Source organism: Pediculus humanus, genomic scaffold, assembly GCF_000006295.1.
Source record: "Pediculus humanus corporis 1103172108237 genomic scaffold, whole genome shotgun sequence".
Lineage (NCBI taxonomy): Eukaryota > Metazoa > Arthropoda > Insecta > Psocodea > Pediculidae > Pediculus > Pediculus humanus.
This window is the reverse complement of record NW_002987807.1, coordinates 1-21,772: the sequence shown is the minus strand read 5'-3', so window position 1 is coordinate 21,772 and position 21,772 is coordinate 1. Positions and strand designations below refer to the sequence as shown.

The 21,772-nt window shown below is 25.7% G+C and overlaps 5 protein-coding genes across 5 annotated transcripts; 3 read left to right on the top strand and 2 right to left on the bottom strand.

Annotated features, from left to right (window-relative positions):
• Positions 1-3,722: 3,722 nt before the first annotated feature.
• On the top strand, positions 3,723-4,557 carry Phum_PHUM457950 (uncharacterized protein; the record flags this gene model as incomplete). Its single annotated transcript, XM_002429925.1, has 2 exons — positions 3,723-4,194; positions 4,496-4,557. The coding sequence occupies 2 exons, from the start codon at positions 3,723-3,725 to the stop codon at positions 4,555-4,557; spliced, it is 534 nt and encodes a 177-aa protein (XP_002429970.1).
• A 413-nt stretch (positions 4,558-4,970) lies between these two features.
• Positions 4,971-5,907, bottom strand: Phum_PHUM457940 (uncharacterized protein; the record flags this gene model as incomplete). The annotated part of the gene is made up of 3 exons (XM_002429924.1): positions 4,971-5,178; positions 5,246-5,482; positions 5,564-5,907. 3 exons carry the CDS (start codon positions 5,905-5,907, stop codon positions 4,971-4,973), a joined length of 789 nt encoding a protein of 262 aa, XP_002429969.1.
• Positions 5,908-6,433: 526 nt separating this feature from the next.
• Positions 6,434-14,614, top strand: Phum_PHUM457930 (U520, putative; the record flags this gene model as incomplete). The annotated part of the gene is made up of 14 exons (XM_002429923.1): positions 6,434-6,478; positions 6,551-6,714; positions 6,796-7,009; positions 7,177-7,488; positions 7,562-7,808; positions 8,047-9,464; positions 9,619-9,980; positions 10,164-12,201; positions 12,331-12,684; positions 12,865-13,177; positions 13,260-13,501; positions 13,578-13,862; positions 14,054-14,336; positions 14,547-14,614. 14 exons carry the CDS (start codon positions 6,434-6,436, stop codon positions 14,612-14,614), a joined length of 6,345 nt encoding a protein of 2,114 aa, XP_002429968.1.
• Positions 14,615-14,761: 147 nt separating this feature from the next.
• Phum_PHUM457920 (mitochondrial 50S ribosomal protein L37, putative) lies at positions 14,762-16,436 on the bottom strand (the record flags this gene model as incomplete). The annotated part of the gene is made up of 6 exons (XM_002429922.1): positions 14,762-14,782; positions 14,964-15,176; positions 15,257-15,423; positions 15,505-15,785; positions 15,859-16,182; positions 16,261-16,436. The coding sequence occupies 6 exons, from the start codon at positions 16,434-16,436 to the stop codon at positions 14,762-14,764; spliced, it is 1,182 nt and encodes a 393-aa protein (XP_002429967.1).
• A 1,165-nt stretch (positions 16,437-17,601) lies between these two features.
• Positions 17,602-21,759, top strand: Phum_PHUM457910 (polyrC binding protein, putative; the record flags this gene model as incomplete). The annotated part of the gene is made up of 6 exons (XM_002429921.1): positions 17,602-17,740; positions 19,706-19,900; positions 20,192-20,352; positions 21,053-21,212; positions 21,298-21,486; positions 21,647-21,759. Coding segments are annotated over 6 exons (957 nt in total), but the record flags the coding sequence as incomplete, so codon positions are not given.
• Between the last annotated feature and the right edge of the window lie 13 nt (positions 21,760-21,772).

Sequence of the window (21,772 nt, the reverse complement as noted above, 5' to 3'; positions counted from 1 at the left end):
TCAAATAAATTTTTTTTTTAGAAATATTTATATATAACATAATAATTATCGTATAAATTATAATAATAATAATAATATTTATTGAATAAATCCATCGGGTGTCGCGGGATTTTATGAATCTTATTTGAATAATTTTATAATTTTTAAATTATTTCCTTTTAATTAATTTGAGAATTTATTATTAATTATTTAAATTCGAATTTTAGGTGTAATTTCTTACCAAATTTTATTATTATTATTATTATCACATGTGATTTCTCATATGAATTTCATTAATCATTTTCTTATGAACATCGTATTTGTTTAACGATTTAAATTACGTAACAATTTAAATTTTCTTTCTCTCTCTCTCTCTCTCTCTTGTAATTTAAATTTAATTACCTCGTTTTACCTTTTTAAAACTTTAAAAAGATTAAAAAAAATTTTTTTTTTTGAAAGGGTTCGAATTGGATTTTTTTACCTTTAAAAAAGAAATAAAAGAATTTTTTTTTTTTTTTTTAATAAAATAAATCGAGGAGCACGTATTTGAATGTAAAATTAAAAAAATTTTTATTTTCTACTCTCGACATCAGGCATTATTGAATTATTAAAAAGGCCATTAAAAAAAATAAAATAATTTATAGGTTTTTGACGACAGAATATTTTGAAAAGGACGTTGACTTTTATTTAAATAAAAAAGGCATTAAAAGGTTTTATTTTTATTTTGACCCATTAAAACTTATTTCTGGCGCGTAAAATATAAACAAACCATTTATTAAAAATTTTCTGTTGAATTCAAAATTCTTTTTCAAAATCTAATAGCTCTACTTTAAGCATTTTATATTAAAAACCTAATTTAAAATAAATAAATAAATAAATATAGTATCCATTAATAATTTATTTAAAAAAAAAAAAAAAAGAATGAAAAAGATAAATTACATACTACTACAGGTTTTAACTAAAAAATAATTTATTAATTTTTTTTCTACAAAAAAAAAATTTATTTTTTAAATTTTTTACTAATTTTTACTCATTTTTTTTCTTTTTCTCAAACTTAATCAATATTTTATACAAAAAAAAAAAAATTTTTTTTTTATTTCCTGAGCTTTTGCCAAGTGAAATACAATCAATAATAAGCAAAATTTTAAAGTTTTCTTTTCTTTTTTTTGTAAATAATTAACACAGACCTTACACAAAATAATAAATTAATACACTTGTTAATAATTAAAATAATAATAATAATAATAATTGGACTAAATATGTATATATATTTAAATTAAATTTTTTTGAAAATAAAAAATAAATCAATAAATATTAAATATTACGCAACTCAAATGAATGTCGGGGTTTTAGAAAATTGAAAAAGGGCCCTGAAAATTACACGTTTTTATTTTCCCGCCTCTACGTTATTAGTTTACTCATTAGAAACAGTTTAGTTTGAATAGACTAAAGAAACGTTAAGTGTTTTTTTTAAAATAAATTTTATTTGTTTTAAACTTTATAATTTGTACTAATATCTATTATGTTTAAAACTATTAAAGTGTAAAATATGTATTATATGTGAGTTAAAATTACAAACTTCTTTTTTTTTTTTTTTTGAATTGCTGCTTGTTAGATTCTACATTACTGTTGTATTTATTGCCATATTTATATTTAAAAAAAAAAAAAAATTAGGTAAAATTATTAATTTATAAATTCGAAGAAGTATTTTGTTTAACTTTTCTTTTCCCTCTTCTTCTTCTTCTTCTTTTCTTTTGTTTTTTACCAGTATTTTCTATTTTCGTTTCATTTAAACACTCAATTTTTTCCTAATCAAATATAATTTGTCTCATTGAAAACTTTCATTATTATTATCTATAATTAAATATTTACCTTTTCATCGTTACAGTAATTATTTTCGGATTTAACGTTGTTGAATTTTTTTTTAGAAAAAACAATAAAATTATTATTATCTTCGATATATGATTGTGATAAATTAATTTTTTCAATTTCCAATTCAAAATCATTACGAATTTGGATATTTGGAATACTTTTGACTGTAATTAAATTATCCACTCTTGATTTATCCGAATAATTCCTTTTATTTTTTTTAAATTTTGTTTTATTATTTGATTCTTTATCGTAAAATTTTTTTTCTTCTTCAAAACTAAAACGAATCGATTTAACTTGTTTTATGCTCGGCTCATTAACCGACTCCATAGAAAATGTATCAAACTGTGATTTTTTTTTCAGTATCGATTTTGGATATTCTAATTGAGATTTCATATTCTATAATATAAAATTTTTTTTTATATTTACAATACGTAAATACAGTATTATTATTCTTTAACACAACATTTAATAAACTAACACTCTACATATAATAAACTTTCTTAACATCCTAAACTCGTATTATTTATATAATAAAAATTAAATTATTATTTTTCAGAAACTGAAATGAATGAAATGGACATGGAATGAAATGGATGAACACAAATGGCGGTAAGTCATCATATATGTTTTTTATAATCATCATTTAATTATAATTTTAATTTATTTGTATCATAACATTTCGTTGACAAATATTTAAATTGTAGAACGTTTTATTATATTAATTTGTCGTGTTGATATCGAGAAAATAAGTAATAATTAACTTACTTTTTTTTATTTTTTTCGAATACAATAATAATAATAATGATAAATATGGCTAATAAAAGAAAAAAAAGAATTTAAAATAACATTATGCGAAATCTGAACATAATAATAATAATAATAAATAAGTAAATAATATATATATATAAATATTTAAAATAATTTATTAAAACATGACGAACATAAACAAAAAAAAACGTGAGGGAAAATTAATTTTTACACGTTGGCAAATAACGTTTCGTTAAAAAACATAATTTTTTTTTAATATTTGAAATAGTTTATCATTTAATTTGAACAATATTATTAGTATTATTAATATTTGAATTGAAATGAATGTGAATATTTATAAATTTTAATTTTCAATCATCGTAATTCATTATGAATAAATCAATTATTATTAATAAATTCAACTGTCACGAGTTCCATTTTAATGTTTTCGTGAATGTGTGTCAGTTAATGATTTAAGTCAAAGTCATTTCTTAAAAATTTTTTTTTTTTTTTAAATAATTTTAATTAAATTTAATAACTCTTGACTGTTGCAACAAAAAAAAAAAAAAAAAAAATTAATTAGGTAAGTAAGGGTTAAATTAACGAAAAAATTTTGTCGATTATAAAACAACAACCGTTCATCCGATTCATGAGTTTTTCTAATATAAAACATAAACAAAAACTAACATGTACGCATATTATAATTAATTATTTTTATAAAAAAAAGAGAGAGAGAGAGAGAGAGAGATGATTGATTTATTATTTGTGTTTAAAAAAATGATTGAAAAGGGAAAATGAAGGAAAACATTTATCTCTCTCTAAAAAAAAAAAAAAATTGCAAAATATTTTGAATGAAATTTAAGGTTTTTTTTTGTTTATTAATTTAAATTATTCTTAAGTTTTTGGTTAATTTCAACAAAAAAAATTCTGAAGAATAAGTTTTACTAAAAAAAATGGGAAATTGTTAAAATTATTATTTATAAAAATTTCTTTTCATATATCATGCTTAAAAAAAAAAAATTCATTTTTTATACTCAACCAGTGTTCAAGATCTAAATTGGAAACCAAAAAAATAAATAAATAAATAAATAAAAATAAAAAAAAAAAAAAAAAAAAAAAAAGATATGCACGGTTCATCGAGTAGTTTTGATTCGCAAAAAAAGAATAATAAAAATAATTCAAAAAAAATTACGGCATTTCCTAAAGAAATAAGAATTTATGGTCAGTTTCATAAACTTCAAATAAGCAAGAATGATAAAACCTCTGATATCGATATTGATGATTCAAAATTATCTAAATTGGATTTCGGTACTGATAAAAATGTTAATAAAAAGGATTACGTAATCGTTCCAGTAAATAAAAAAGATTCCACCGTTAAATTTATTAAACTTCCCATATACAAATTGAAAAATCATCCGAAATCAGAAAAAGCTGATAATATTCGTTGTAAGAAAACAAGTTTGCAAGATGGAATTTCAACAACTGAAATTTTACCATCGTGGGTCGCAAAAAATGATAAATTTAAAAATCAACAAAAGATAAATGATAAAAAACCAACTTGTTTTGTTTTTCGACAGTCTCTGGCCAAAGAACCAAGTGATAAAGCTATTATAAAACCAGATAAAAATGATAATAATAAAACTGTCAATGATATAACAGATGATAATAATAAAAATGCAAATGATAAAATAAATGTTAGTAATGAAAGTGTGGATAATATAAGTGATAATTATAGAAGTGTTGTCAGTAATACAATTAATGATAGTAATAAAACTAGTGAAAATAATTTAAGAAGTTTAAGTTATGTAAATGATATTGAAAAAAATTCAAAAAAAATTCAAACTTCTTTTAATAACTATTGTCTGGAAGATGATCAAGTAACATCACTTGATAATAGTAATTCGGTATCATATTGTGACACTGGTACTCAGGTTGACGATGGTATTATACCTACAATGACGGAGAGATCATCAAAAAATTTAAAAGGAAAAGATAAAAGAGATCGTTCTAAGGGAAGTTTAAGAGCCTTACCGTACCTGATAACCGTATCGGAAAAAAACAAAAATAAACTCCAAAAATAAAAAATAATTTGAAATTTTTATTTTATTTTATTTCAATTTTTACCCCTTTAAAAACAAATTTAATATAAAAATCATTATTATTATTATTTTTTCTTTATTTTTCTTTTTTTTGCTTTTCTTTTTTTTTTTTTTTGATATGAAAAAAGAAGGGGAGGGGGAGGGGGAAAAAAAAACTTTTTGTAAAATTTATTTATTCGATTTTAATTTTATACAGAAAAATTTAACAAAAAAAAAAAAAAAAAAAATTTCATCAAAATAATTTAAATTTAAATTTAAATAATAAATACGAATTCATTTGTTGCAATCTTTCATTTTTGTAACACCTATGTATCCAATAACTTCAATTGGTTTTTTTTCTTCCGACATTGGAATTTTTTCATTTATAACATCAACTATTTCCGATTGATAATCTTTGGCAAAGGCAACAGCAACTTCTTCAGCTTTTTCCGGAGGTACGGATGCAATTGCAGCTTCCGCCGCTTTAACGGCTGCATCAAATCTGCAAAAAGCTTGAGCCTAAAATTAATTTTTTTTTATTTATTATTAGTCATGAATACAATAAAAACATTTTTATTTTTTTGTCATGCGTGTTAACCTGAGCTAGTTTTTCAATGGCTTCCATTAAACAAGAATTTTCTACTTCAAATTTTTCATCGTCTTTTATATCTTTTTCTACGTTGTCAATTGTGCTTTTGCTAAATTTTGTGTTAACTGGTATTTTACCCCTACTAATATCCGCGAAAGTAGTTTTTGGAAATTGTAATGAAGACCATTTTTTCGTACTTTCAAAAGCTGGCATTCCACTGTCTTCCGACATACGATAATTCTAAATATGTTTAAAATAAAATTTATTAAAGCGATTAATTTTAATTTTGTGTTCTGACATGTTAAAACTCACCAATAATTCTCTTGAAACTACTTCATCAAATTTTTGCAAAGGAGATTTTTTTTTAGCAAAAGATTTGCCTCTGGCAAGCTTTTTTTGTACAAAATCAGATGTTAATTGTTCATCGCAAACCCCAGGACAATTGCCTTGATAATCCGTATTTACATTTAAATTATTTCCTTTTGTACAGATGTCAATTGCATTATTTCCATTTTCATCTAAAACAAATTTTGTCGAGGAAAATTTATTAATTGTTTTTTCCCATAATCGACTAACGTTTCTGTGTTCCTGTTGATTTATAAATCGATCATCGGAAGATTCTGAATAATTTTCGCAGTCCATTGATAAGTACTTTTTAGCAAACAATTTAATTTCAAAAATTAATTTTTATATAGCAAGTTCAAATTTTAAAAATAATAATTTCCGTTCATGTATTTTTCCGGCATTTTAAATCGCCATATTGTTACTGTTTGCGTTTTAAAAAATTACCTAGAGATTTTTTGCTCAAATTCAAAAATTTGCTTTTAAAAAAAAAGTACTTTGTAGAAAAATAATTATAATTTTTAATTTGTTCAAACTTTCTTGGTAGGGCATCAAAAAAAATTTTTTTTTGATGAAATTCATATTTATCAAATAACTATGTAATTAAAAAAAAAGACAATTATTGATTTTTAGAAGTTTAAAAAGAAAAAAGTAAAAAGGTAAAAGGTAAAGTTTATTTTTATGCATAAAATTGAAGAATTGTTTTCGACGTTTCTAAGTAAATTTTAAAAAATAGCAGACATTTTTATGCAGGGAAATTTTTCCCTGCACAGAGTTGGTTTTCAGTTTTTTCAATGCTACGGTTTCGTTTACATACATTTCTATAATGGCGGATGCTGCAGCTCGTCAGCTGCAATACGAGTACAAAGCCGTAAGTATATTAAACTGATTTTTATTTAAAATAATAAATAATGTATCTATTAATAATAATTTATATTTTCAGAATTCTAATTTAGTTTTACAAGCCGATGTTAGGCTCATTGAGAGAAGAAGCCGAGATGAGGCTACCGGAGAGGTGATGTCTTTAGTTGGAAAACTAGATGGGACACGAATGGGTGATCGTTTTCAGAGAAGCAAACCAGTAAAAGCAGAAGAAAGAAAAGCAAAGTAACTATAAAATTTTATTTGCTCTACAGTTTCATTGATGGCTAATAAAGTTATGTCAAAGTATTTATTTATGTTTTAAAGGCGTCAAAAACGAGATGAAGCGCAATATGATTTTGCTAGAATGAAGGGAGCTACCCTTTTATCAGAAGGTGTTGACGAAATGGTTGGTATCATATACAGACCGAAAACTCAAGAAACGAGACAAACTTATGAAGTTTTGTTGAGCTTCATTCAAGAAGCTTTGGGTGATCAGCCTCGAGATATACTTTGTGGAGCAGCAGATGAAATACTACAGGTATTTTAATTTTTTTTTTTTTTTTTTTTTCGTGTCTTAAGTTTAATTTTTGTTTTTTTGATTTTTGGTTAATCATTTTATATAAAGTTTAAAAAAAGTTTTTTTTTTTTTAACTCAAGTTGGTAAGTTATTACGTACTGCCAAAAGTAATAAAATCTGATTTTTAGGTACTTAAAAATGACAGATTAAAAGAAAGAGAAAAGAAAAAAGAGACAGAATTGCTTCTTGGAAGCGTGGCTGATGAAAGATTTGCTTTATTAGTAAATCTCGGTAAAAAAATAACCGATTTTGGTTCAGAGGAAAAAACAAAAGAAATTATAGATGAAGCAAATATTGATGAAACATATGGTATAAATGTGCAATTTGAAGAATCAGAGGAAGAAAGCAATGAAGATGTATTTGGTGAAGTAAGAGAAGACGAAGATTTGGAAGAGGAAGGAGAAGATTCCAAAGTAGATTCAGCAATAAGAGCTGAAAATGTAAGTGTTCTTTTTATTTATAATATTTTTCCGAATATTAAAAACCACAATTTCTTTAATTTTTTTTTCAAAGTTGGGCGTCACTGAGGAAATGAAAAAAGAAAAATCGTTACATCCCTTGGATATAGATGCTTATTGGTTACAAAGATGTTTAAGTAAAATTTATGATGATGCCATGATATCTCAAGCCAAAGCAGCTGAAGTTCTTGCTGTTTTAAAGAATGCTGGTGATGATAGGGAAACTGAAAATCAGTTAGTTTTGTTACTTGGATATAATTGCTTTGATTTTATAAAATTACTCAAAAAACACAGGCACATGAGTAAGTAATTGTTAATTTTCATTATATTTATATTTGTGTTATTTTAATTATATTAATTGAAAAATACTTAAATCATTGGCTTAAAATCTACTTTTAAATAATTTTTTTTTTTTGATAAATATCTGATTATTTTTATATAATCCTTTTAATTTTTTTTGTATTATTTATTGTTATAATGTAATTTTTTAGAAAGATTTAAATCAGTTAATTTAATTTATTTATAAATTTTTGTTTTTAGTTTCATATTGTACATTGTTAGCTTCATCCCAAAGTGAATCTGAAAGGCAAAAGATTCGAGACGAAATGAACGAAATCCCAGCTTTAGCTCGAATTTTGCGTCAGTTAGATACCGGTAAGGGAGAGGATGAGGTTCAAGAAGAAAGTGGAATTTCACGCACTACTAGACGTAAGGAGCAAACTGATGATGGAAAAGGGAATATTCAAGGATCTCGACAAATAGTTGATTTAGAGGAACTAACATTTTCCCAGGGTTCTCATTTTATGGCTAATAAAAGATGTCAACTTCCTGACGGGTCATTTAGAAAGCAAAGAAAGGGTTATGAAGAAGTGCATGTTCCTGCCTTAAAACCAAAGCCATTTGCTTCAGAAGAATCGCTAGTACCAATTGAAAAGTTGCCCAAATACGTTCAACCTGCTTTTGAAGGGTTTAAAACCTTGAATAGAATTCAAAGCCGATTGTATAAAACTGCTTTGGAATCTGATGAAAACGTACTTTTATGTGCTCCTACAGGGGCAGGTAAAACAAATGTGGCTCTTTTATGTATGATGAGAGAAATTGGAAAACACATTGATCACGAGGGGAATATTATGGGAGACGAATTTAAAATAATTTACATAGCACCCATGAGATCTTTGGTTCAAGAAATGGTTGGAAACTTCAATAAAAGATTACATTCCTATAATTTAGTGGTGTCAGAATTGACAGGAGATCACCAATTGAACAGACAGCAAATTCAAAGTACTCACATTATTGTTTGCACTCCTGAAAAATGGGATATAATAACTCGCAAAGGAGGAGATAAAACGTTTACTCAATTGGTTCGTCTAATTATAATTGATGAAATTCATCTGCTTCATGATGAAAGAGGTCCAGTTTTAGAAGCACTAGTTGCCAGAACTATAAGAAAAATAGAGGCCGCACAGGAAGATGTTAGATTAGTGGGATTATCTGCCACTTTGCCAAATTATCAAGATGTAGCAACATTTTTACGAGTCAAAACAGAAACTGGGCTTTTTTACTTTGACAATAGTTTTCGTCCTGTAGCTCTTGAGCAGCAGTATATTGGAGTAACTGAAAAAAAAGCTTTAAAAAGATTTCAAGTAATGAATGAAATAGTTTACGAAAAAGTAATGGAACATGCCGGTAGAAATCAAGTTTTGGTTTTTGTACATTCAAGAAAAGAAACAGGGAAAACTGCTAGAGCTATTAGAGATATGTGTTTAGAAAAAGACACTTTGGGTCAATTTTTAAGAGAAGGTTCGGCTTCGATGGAAGTTTTGAGAACGGAAGCGGAACAAGTGAAAAATTCAGAATTAAAAGATTTATTGCCGTATGGGTTTGCTATTCATCATGCAGGAATGACTAGAGTCGATAGAACTTTGGTAGAGGATTTGTTTGCTGACAGACATATTCAAGTAAGATAAAACTTTTTTTTTTTTTTTAATAAATAAGAATTTTAATATCATCACATAAATTCACGACACAATGATTATGAATTTGTTTAATATACTTAAAAATCATCATTTCAAGAGAAAATAACTAATAAAGAATAATTTAATTTTTTTTCAGGTTCTCGTTTCAACAGCTACATTGGCTTGGGGTGTAAATTTACCGGCTCATACTGTGATTATAAAAGGAACACAAGTTTACAATCCTGAAAAAGGACGATGGGTTGAACTTGGAGCGTTGGATGTTTTGCAAATGTTGGGTAGAGCAGGTCGTCCACAGTATGATACCAAAGGAGAAGGTATATTAATTACAAATCATAGTGAACTTCAATATTACTTGTCACTTCTTAATCAACAACTACCTATTGAATCACAATTGGTGGGAAAAATACCTGACATGTTAAACGCAGAAATTGTATTAGGCACAATCCAAACTGTCAGAGATGCAGTAACATGGCTAGGTTATACCTATCTTTACATAAGGTAATTAAAAATTTTTACTTATAATATCATTTATAATAATTTATTTTGAAAATCGAAAGAATTGCGATTTAATTCATTTAAAAAATTGGAGTGAATTAGTTTAATATTATTTTACTGGAATAAACTAAATTTTCATTATTTTTAACAGCCCGTTAATTGACATATTGCATTAAAAATTTTCAGGATGTTGAGATCTCCAACTTTGTATGGAATCTCTCATGATCATTTAAAAGAAGATCCACTGCTTGAATCTTTCAGAGCAGATTTAATTCACACCGCTGCTCTTCAATTAGATCGAAGTGGTTTAATTAAATATGATAGAAAAACTGGACATTTTCAAGTCACGGAACTCGGCCGAATTTGTAGTCATTACTATTGTACTCACGAGACAATGGCTGTGTATAATCAACTTTTGAAACCAACTTTAAGCGAAATTGAATTATTCAGAGTTTTTTCTTTGTCTGGCGAATTTAGAAACATTAATGTAAGAGAAGAAGAAAAACTAGAGCTTCAAAAACTCATGGAAAGAGTACCGATACCTATAAAAGAAAATATTGAAGAGCCTAGTGCTAAAGTTAATGTTTTACTTCAAGCATATATTTCTCAGTTAAAGTTAGAGGGCTTTGCTTTAATGTCCGATATGATTTATGTAACTCAATCGGCTGCCAGACTTATGCGAGCTATATTTGAAATTGTATTATTTCGTGGTTGGGCTCAACTTGCTGATAAATGTTTGTCACTTTGCAAAATGATCGATAGACGAATGTGGCAATCAATGTCACCTCTTCGTCAATTTCGAAAAATGCCTGAAGAAATTATTAAAAAAATTGAAAAGAAAAATTTTCCCTGGGAAAGATTGTACGACTTGGGTCCCAACGAAATCGGAGAATTGATAAGAGTTCCGAAACTTGGTAAAACGGTTCATAAATATGTTCATCAATTTCCTAAGTTAGAATTATCTACTCATATTCAGCCAATCACTAGATCTACCCTTAGAGTAGAACTTACCATTACACCTGATTTTCAGTGGGATGAAAAACTCCATGGCTCTTCTGAAGCTTTTTGGATATTAGTTGAAGACGTAGATTCCGAAGTTATTCTTCACCATGAATATTTTCTTCTTAAATCAAAATTTGCGAGCGATGAGCATCTTGTAAAGTTTTTCGTTCCGGTATTTGAACCCTTACCTCCTCAATATTTTCTGAGGATTGTTTCCGATCGCTGGATCGGTGCAGAAACACAATTGCCAGTTTCATTCAGACATTTGATGTTGCCGGAAAAAAATTTACCCTCGACAGAATTATTAGATTTGCAGCCGTTACCAGTAACCGCTCTACGTAATTCGTTGTATGAGAGTATATATTCAAAAAAGTTTCCACAATTTAATCCAATACAAACTCAGGTATTTAATGCAGTTTATAATACGGATGACAATATTTTCATTGGAGCCCCAACAGGTTCGGGTAAAACAACGATAGCTGAATTCGCTGTTCTTCGGCTTTTATCGCAAAATCCCGATGGACGATGCGTTTATTTAGTGGCAAAAGATTCATTAGCAGAACTCATATTTGCAGAATGGCAGCAAATTTTTAATTGTATTTTAAACGTTAAGGTTGTTTTATTAACTGGAGAAACTAGCACAGATTTAAAACTTTTGGCCAAAGGTCAAATTATCATAACAACGGCAGAAAAATGGGACGTTTTGTCTCGTAGATGGAAACAAAGAAAAAATGTTCAAAATATTCAATTGTTTATTGTTGATGAACTTCAATTAATCGGAGGAGAAGATGGACCAGTTTTAGAAGTCGTGTGCTCCAGAATGAGATACATTTCATCTCAATTAGAGAAACAAATAAGAATTGTTGCCCTCTCGACTTCTTTGGCAGATGCCCGTGACGTTTCTCAATGGCTTGGCTGTAATTCGAATGCCACCTTTAATTTTCATCCAAGTGTGCGACCTGTACCCCTCGAATTGCACGTTCAGGGATTCAACATTACTCACAACGCTTCGCGTTTAATAGCCATGTCAAAGCCAGTTTTTAACAACATAATGAAACATAGTTCTCACAAACCGGTTATTGTGTTTGTACCCACAAGAAAACAGGCCAGAATTACAGCGATTAGCCTTCTTACTTTTGCGGCAGCTGAATCTCAGCCGAACAGATTCTTTCACGCTGAAGAAGAAGATATTCAGCCCTTTTTAGAGAGAATGTCTGATAAGGTAAGTCAATTTAATTATAAAAAACATGTCATATGTATACGTTTTATTATTATATCAAGAAAATTTTGTTAATAAATGTTTGTTTTACATTTAAAACATGTAAATAATATTAACATAATTTTTTTTTAGACTCTTAAAGAAACATTGATTCAAGGAGTGGCTTACATACACGAAGGTTTGACTCCAAATGATCACAGACTTGTGGAACAACTTTTTGATTCTGGTGCAGTACAAATTGCAGTCGTTACCAGAAATCTTTGTTGGGGACTGAACATTCAAGCTCATCTTGTTATCATTATGGACACTCAATTTTACAATGGAAAAATTCATGCTTACGAAGATTATCCTGTCACCGACGTTTTACAAATGATTGGAAAAGCCAACAGACCCTTAGAGGACGATGATGCTAAATGTGTGTTAATGTGTCAGAGCTCTAAAAAAGATTTTTTTAAAAAATTCTTAAACGAGTCTTTACCTGTAGAGGTAAGTAGATTTTAATATATTACAACTCAATTTGATTCAATTCCCCTTCTTTTGTAAAAATGTTTTTTTTTTTTTTTTATTCATTTAAATTTGAATTAATTTGCATTGCAGTTGAAATATTATCAATTTTTTATATTTCATTTGTAAAAATTATTATTATTATTATTATTTACCTTTCAGAGTCATTTGGATCACCGTTTACACGATCATTTCAATGCTGAAATAGTCACTAAAACAATTGAAAACAAACAAGATGCCGTTGATTATTTAACATGGACATTTTTATATCGACGTCTTACTCAAAATCCAAATTATTACAATTTACAAGGAGTCACTCATCGTCATCTGTCTGATCATTTATCAGAATTGGTTGAAACAACTCTTAACGATTTAGAACAGTCAAAATGTATAAGTATTGAAGACGAAATGGATTGCATGCCGTTGAATCTTGGAATGATAGCTGCTTATTATTACATTAATTATACGACTATTGGTAATTTTAATTTATTTTTTTAATTTCACTTATTATTCGTTATTTTGTTTATCGTAATTTTTTTTTCATTTCTTATTCACAGAATTGTTCAGCTTATCATTAAATAGCAAAACGAAAATTCGAGGTTTGTTGGAAATAATATCTTCAGCAGCGGAATATGAAGATATACCCGTCAGACACAGGGAAGACACCATTTTACGTACTTTGTCAATGAAGTTACCGAATAAATTGAATTCAAATACCAAATTTAATGATCCACATGTGAAAACTAATATTTTGTTACAAGCTCACCTTTCAAGAATACAACTTAGCCCAGACTTACAGGTTTTTTTTTTTTTTTTTTTAAATCCAACTTTTTTTTTTTTTTTTTTTTTTACTTATAATTTTTAATTTTTTACAGAGAGACACGGAAATAATACTTGGAAAAGCTGTGAGGTTAATACAAGCTTGTGTTGACGTTCTTAGTTCAAATGGTTGGCTCGCTCCAGCAGTAGCAGCTATGGAATTGGCTCAAATGGTTACTCAAGCCATGTGGTCAAAAGATTCTTATTTAAAACAATTACCTCATTTCACATCCGAAATTATAAAAAGATGTTCGGAGAAAAATGTTGAAACCGTTTTTGATATAATGGAACTCGAGGACGATGATCGAATAAAACTTCTTCAATTGAGCGATTCTCAAATGGTGGACGTTGCCAGATTTTGTAATCGGTATCCCAATATAGAATTAATTTACGAAATTCAGAACAAAGACAGGTGAATAAATTTTTTAAAAATAGTTTTCTTTTTTTTTTTTTTAAAGGACTTTTTACATTTAAATTTAATTTTTTTTTTTTTTTTTATAGAATTCATACGGGTTCAACGGTTAACATTCAGGTGTTGTTAGAACGAGAAGATGATGTTTCTGGACCCGTAATAGCACCCTTTTTCCCTCAAAAAAGAGAAGAAGGCTGGTGGGTGGTCATTGGTGATCCCAAAACTAATTCATTATTATCCATAAAAAGATTAACATTACAACAAAAAGCAAAAGTAAAATTAGATTTTATAGCTCCTAATCCGGGTCATCATTCCTACACTTTGTATTTTATGAGTGATGCTTATTTGGGATGTGATCAAGAATATAAATTTAGTATAAATGTTGGTGAATTTGAATCGTCAAGTGGTTCGGAAAGCGAATAAATATAAAACATAAATATATATATTGTTTCATTTGACTAGATATGCCATTTAGAAAATAATCCGATATTTATATTTTAAATATTAATTTTTTTTTTTTTATAAAAATGTAAATATTATTACAAATTAGACACGTGTATCGCAGTTTTAAAGAGACTGATTCACGATAACATTCAAAAGAAAATTTTTTAAGCAAAGGACAGTACAAGTAAACATTACAATGCTTTTAAACCATGGAAAAATTTTGACAACAAACTATAAATAGTAAGATTACAATTATTATATAAGAAGTTGAGTAAATTTAATAGAATCAGCCTTGTTTTGTTCTGTATTACCTTTTTTTTAGAAAAAAATTACATTTAAAAGAACCCACTGTACAGTATATTTTTCATTTGAAATAAAATGTTTTTAAACTTGACTATTGTTTGTCTTAAACTATTAAAATAATATTTATCATGTTTTGTTGTAAATTTCCTCAAACCTGGTAAAATTATTTATTTTTTTGCCAGCATCATAAATAATGTGTCATTATTGAATGGATTTTTAGTAAAAAAATCAATTTCAAAGATTTTTATTTAATATTTAAAAAAGTTAATAATTTTTCAATTACATCAGAATTGTAATTTTCTAATACAGGTTTCCCTTGTTTATACTGACATTCATCATACAGTGGAATTCTTGGAATGCTCCAAAAAATATTCTTCAAATTTGTCTCTTTGTCTAAATTTAAAGTATTTAACTGATATATTGAAAAATGAAACATTCTTCCATCTGTGTGAACAATTGGGATAACCACTGGTTCAGGTAATTCACTTATTTCATTCTAAAATTATTAAATTTAATTAATTATAATTATTGATATTTATATAAACTGATTAAAAAAAATAATGAATTATTAATTACCCCATATTCAGCTCTTGCTTGAGCAGCAGCAATGGTAAAGCCTTTTAAAAGACTTCTACCCAATATTTGTTCTTCTGTTATTTCATCACAAATTTTTTTCATTTGAGAATAATTTAAATGTAATATAGCAGTTTGAACAAATGGATATTTACTCTTCATGCTTAATGCTAAAAATATAAAAATTTAGAATGAATACAAACATGCTATGCAACATAATGAGACTAATTTTTACTATTTAAAATACTCACGATAAATATTATCCATAACATAATTTTTACATGGTAATAAACTAATGGTACAATGAGTTGGATAAATAATTGGCAAATTTTCATGAAATGTTAAATTAGGATTAGTTATTGGTTTTAGTTTTTCAGAAGTTGTAACTAAAATTTCACTAGTTATTTCAAACTGAATTTGTTTTCCATGAGCTTCAAATGGTACGGAAAAAAATGTATCATATACAGTCGAACAATTTTTCTTTTTTGTATAATTTTCACATGCCATCATCAAATTTTTACATAATAATTCACTGTAAAGTAATTTTTTTAACTTAATAAAAAGTAATAAAATTGATAAAGTAATAATAATAATAATCAACTCACTTTTTCCTATCATCCGATATTCCATAATCTCTGGGAAAATTCCAAGCAGGTCTTAATGGATCTTTTCTTTTTGGAAGTTTTGTCTGTGTAGATTCTAATAAACAAGAAAGCAATATTTTTCTTTTTACATTCGAGTGTACTTCTTCAGTTAACTTAAAACTTTTCTCTAATTCAACTATTTTTTCAGGTAATTCATTATAATCAATGGTATTGGTAAGTACTTTTGCTTGTTTTAATCCTTCTAACAAAACTTGGTCATCTTTGTACATAAAACATGGTTTTACTTCAGAATTTAAATCTTGATTTAATTTACTCACTTCATTTCTAAAATAAACATTTATTTATTTTTTGTTTCTTTATGTATAACTCTAAAAAAAAAAAAAATAAATAATTCCTCCTTACTTCTGCTTTGTTTTATTTGAATAAAGATATGTATTTATGTCTTCAACATTAAATCCATATTCATTTAAAACTTTTTCCGAATTAGTTGGTAAAACTTTTAGTTTTCCTTGTATATACCAATGACGATTTATTATTCGATATATATTATGAGCCCATAATACATCAGTAAACTTCATTTTTGTAAAAACAACAAGATTTCATTCATATATATATTTTTATTACTTGTCTACCATTTTGTACTACGAGTTTCATATAAATTTAAAAAAACTTTAAAAATATTTTAAGAAATTTAAAACAAAAAAAAAAAAATAATTTTTCAATTATTTAAAAATAATAATAATTTTATTTTATACTAATAGTCGTCGATGATAAAAATTTTATTTTAAAATTTTTAATTTTATTACTACTACTACTACTACTACTACTACTTATTATTACAAAAAAGTAACGAAAAACAGTTTTTTTTTTCTTCTCATTTCTAATTAAAAAATTAAAAAAGAAAAATAGTTATAAGGTCATTAATTTACTATGGTAATTCATCATTAGATAATATCATGAATATCTAAATAGAAATAGTTTTTATTTTCAAGAAACTTACTATAAATTTAAGTTATTTTATTTTTTTTTTTTTTTTATATCAAATCAAATTTACTCAGGGGTAATATTTTAAAAAATTCAAAATGGACAATCACTTTATGTATGAATTACAAAAAAGAAAATAGCCTTCAGTTAATATATTTATTATCAGAAAATCATGGGAATGGGTGTGTGATATTTAAATTATTTCAAAATTCACTTGGATGTTCATAATTCAATTATTTCATAGAATGTTAGTTTGTAAAAACTTTTTTTGTAAAATAAACAATCAGAAGTTTTAATTTTTTTTTTTTTTTTTTTTCAAGAATAGAAGAGAAGGGAGGAAATGACCTTAGTCGCCGCGGACCTTCAAAACTTGTCTATTAATATAGGTCAGTTTGTTTATTAATATTAAGTCGAGTTATTTGAGAATTAACTAAAAACAAAAAATCACTGTTTTAATTATTACATAAAAAATACAAACAAAACGTAACTTTGTTTTTTTTTTTTTTTTTTTTTTAATTTGAAAAATTTTGTTTTTTTTTATTATAATGTTATTATTTTTTTAAATTATAAATCATACAGTTTTTATTTTAACTGGAAAGGAAAAAAAATTAGGAAGTATAATTATTAATTAACATTTATTAATTTCAATAAAAAAAAAAAAAAAATCTATTCGTAATTATCATTGAAAAAATAATAATTACTCGTTCAAGTAATGCGCGCCACCAGTTTCTGAAATTGGATTTGCGTCATCAATTGTCAATGTGGCCTGCGCAACAAATAATGGCGGCAGATTCGGGTATGGAGACGTGTACGTCCCCTGAAATTACAGATTCAAGAAAAAGACCGCTGGACGGAGACATAGAAAATGGTGGAACTAAACGATCACACTATGGCGGAGGTAAGGTATTCATATTAATTAATTTTTCCTAAGATTATTTGATTGTGATAAGTTTAAGGCTCATAAAAAACCTCAGGTGAACTGTAATCGCGTCTTGGTACGATAGCCCTTCATACCCCCCCCATGTTTATTGTTATTGTCATATTGATGTAATAGAGTAAAATTTTTATTAACATTTTAAATTTATTTTTTTATAAAATTATTTTTCTAATGAAAAACAATATTTATTTTATTATTTGTAAATATATGTAAAAAAAAATTCCATGTGGTTGGTTTAAATTAATGTCGATATTGGTTTACCTAAAAAATTAATTAAAGTAAACATTGTCAGTTATTTACTTATGGTATAATTATTATCATTTTATGAATTACTGTTATTTTATTTTTAAATTAATGTCTAGTTTTAAAAGTTGATGATCAATATGTAGCTTATTGATAAGCTTAAGTGATAGCCTACATTTGAAGGCCAACATTTGATGAGTTGTCAAAGCTTTAAGTTGTAATGCTTTTATTAAATATACATGTAAACTTTATTATTAGGTTTTTTAATACTTTTTTACTTTCATTTTTTATTTAAAACAATGCTTTCTCTAAATAATATATAATAATAACATTATTTCTTTAAAAAAAAACAAATTTCATATAGCTGTAAGGATTCTAATAATATTAAAAATTTTTAATTTTTAATTTTATTAATGAGTTAAAATGAAATTTCTCATAAATACTTTATATTAAACAACTAATATTCTTTTTCTACTTTTTCTCAACTTTATAGTATTACACAGTTTCACATAATAGATAAAAATGAGCTTTTTTTGTTACAATTTATAATTATTTTAAAAATTTTATTTATTTATTTTTAAATTTTCTCGTACATGATTTTATAAATAACTAATATAATTCTTATAATTGTTCGGATTTAATGTTTTTATTTAATTTTCTAGCAGTTTTTTTTTTTTTAATATTTTACAAAAAACATATATTGAATTACATTCAATTTATTTAAAGTAAATATAAAATTAACTGATTATATAATTTATTAAATGTTTATATTCGAAATATTATTAAGGAAAATGAAAAAAAAAATTATGAATAATAATTTTAAAAGTAACTTTTAAAAAAACTCAAGAACTTAATATGTGCTATGTCTTAGCATAAAATGAAACAAAAATATATATATTGAAAAATAACAAATTCAGTTTTTTACTTTTGCATAATCAATACATATATGATATAGCCTTTTACTGCCTAAATTGTACTTTTTTTAAAACAGTAAACAATATTTAAAGACAGGATTTTAAATGTTTTGTTTTATTTTTATTACCTGAAATTGTTAATCATCTGAAAATTAATGAAAAGGCATTCCTGTAATTTTTTAAATTCTGTTTATTCTATCATATGTATATATATATATATAGTATCCTTTCTCTTTATACTTAACTTAGAAAGGAGAGGGGGGGAGAGAGAGTATATGGGTGTGCATGTTTGATTATCATTTTTAAAATTTTAGAATTTCTTAAAATAAAATATATTTTAAATTATTATAAATATTTTATAAAATATAAGATTAAGGTATTTTTTTAAAAAAAATAATAATATTACTAAAATATAATCATCTTAGGTAAATATTATTAAAATTTGTTAATTAAATTTTAATGTATGAAAAATATAAATTTACAGTTTAGTGTATAAGCTAAGAAATAAATTTTATTCAATGAAATCCCCTTTTTTTTTCTATGTAAACTGGAAATTTGGCCTTGGTCATTATGATATATAGTAGATTTCCTTAGTATCAAAGAAAACATTTAAAATCAACGCTCATTTATTTTAAATATTATTTTTTATGTTGTTTCCCTAGACATAATTACTTATAACAAAACAAAATATATATATATATATATATATATTGTAAATTTTTCCTTGTTGAAATTATTATTTAAAAAATAATTTGCAGTTGAATTAAAGTAACATATATTTTATGTGAAAGTAAATTTTTATTTTTATTTTTAGGAGGAGATGGGATAGTTTATCATTTAAAAATATTGGTGCCCTGTATAGCAGCTGGAGCCATAATTGGCAAAGGAGGAGAAACTATAGCTCAACTGCAAAAAGATACAGGTGCACGAATGAAGATGTCTAAAGCTAATGATTTTTATCCATGTAAGTATTTTTATTATGGTTCTAGTAAGAAGTTAAAAAAAAAAAAATTAAAGTTTTAAGCACTTTATTTGTGATGCAAGAGTGTTTAAATTGAAAATTTATAAAAAAAAAAAAAAAAGGAAAGTGACAACTTCTATGTCTGAAGAACTTTTTTTTTTCATGTTTGAATTTTAATTGGTTAAGGTCTTGTAAAAAATTTGAGCTTTGAGTTTAAATATTTTTTTATTCGTTATTGTTAATAAATTTTTATTAATCTGAATAAATGAATAATTCATTTGTAATTTATTTCAGGCACAACTGAACGAGTATGTCTGGTAACTGGATCAGTGGAAGCAATAATGGCGGTTATGTCTTTTATTATGGATAAAATTAAAGAAAAACCAGATCTTACTTCGAAAGCAATCAATACTTCTGACACCGAGTCCAAATTGTCAGCTGATAGAAGTAAACAGGTAAGTAAGAAAATTTTTAATCAATTTGTTATATAAATTTTAATAATAATAATAATATTTTATTATTATCTGAATATGTTTTTTTTTTTTGACATGAAGTTATGTAAGAAAACTGTTAGTAAAATTTAACTGCTTGTAAAAATAAAAAACTAATATTTGTATTTATTTGTTTGAATGTTCAATTTTAGTCGAAAATGTTTTCAATGACAATTTAATTCTCCTTCATAAATAAATAATTAGTAAAATAAATATTGAGAGAAGAAAAAAAAAGAAGATAAAAAATTTTATTATGTTTTTTTTTAGAGGTGTTAGACACACACATGTATTTCTTAATTTAAGCCTCAAAGGGTAAATTAATGAGTAAACAAACTAATAAAAAAAAAGAAATTAAAAATGCAGAATTTTTCAAAAAATTATATTTTAATGTTGTTTTGCAGATATACTAAAATTTTATGCAAAATTGTTTGTTTTTCCCAAAACAAATAAAAAATAAATAACAGTTTATGAAGTTATTTTAACAATAAATGATGCATAAATTCACAGTAGTAATTAAATTTTATATATAATATTTACTAATTTTTTAATTAAAAAAAATTTAATTCATTCAACAATAATATGTTTTTGAGTCAATAATTATTCTATTTAAAATGAAATTTATGTAATCCATCATGTGTGTAATTGTCTACGTATGTGTTTTCAGGTGAAAATATTAATTCCAAATAGTACAGCAGGTATGATTATAGGCAAAGGAGGAAATTATATAAAACAGATGAAAGAGGAAAGTGGATCTTACATTCAATTGTCACAGAAATCAAATGATGCATCACTCCAACTTCAGGAAAGATGTGTTACTATTATAGGTAAAAAAAAAAAAAAAAGCAATAAATAACAATTATAAAAACCGTATAATAATATCTATAAACAAAAATATTTATGTAATTTCAGGTGAAATGGAAAATAATAAAAAAGCTATATTAAAGTTATTAGCTAAAGTTGTGGAAGATCCTCAGAGTGGTAGTTGTTTAAACGTTAGTTATGCGGATATACCTGGTCCTGTTGCCAACTTTAATCCTACTGGTTCTCCGTACGCTAATCCAGCCTCTCCCGGTTATTCAACTGCTAGTCTTTCTTCAGGTAAGGAATGATTATTATTTTTTTTGATGAAAAATTATGCACAAACTTATTTGTATTATATAAAGCTTTACTTTTGCCAGTATGAAATTAACTTGAAATGTTACAAAGTTACCTAATAAAAAAAAAAAAAAGTAATTGTTAAATTGTATGATTTTTTTAGCTGTGGCTCCAATGTTAGTTAACGGCGCGGGATTAACTTTTTTCCTGAATTTCACATCACCAGTTACAACGGGTAACCATACATTAACCACACAATTAATGGAAAGCGTCAAAGTAGCTCTAAGAG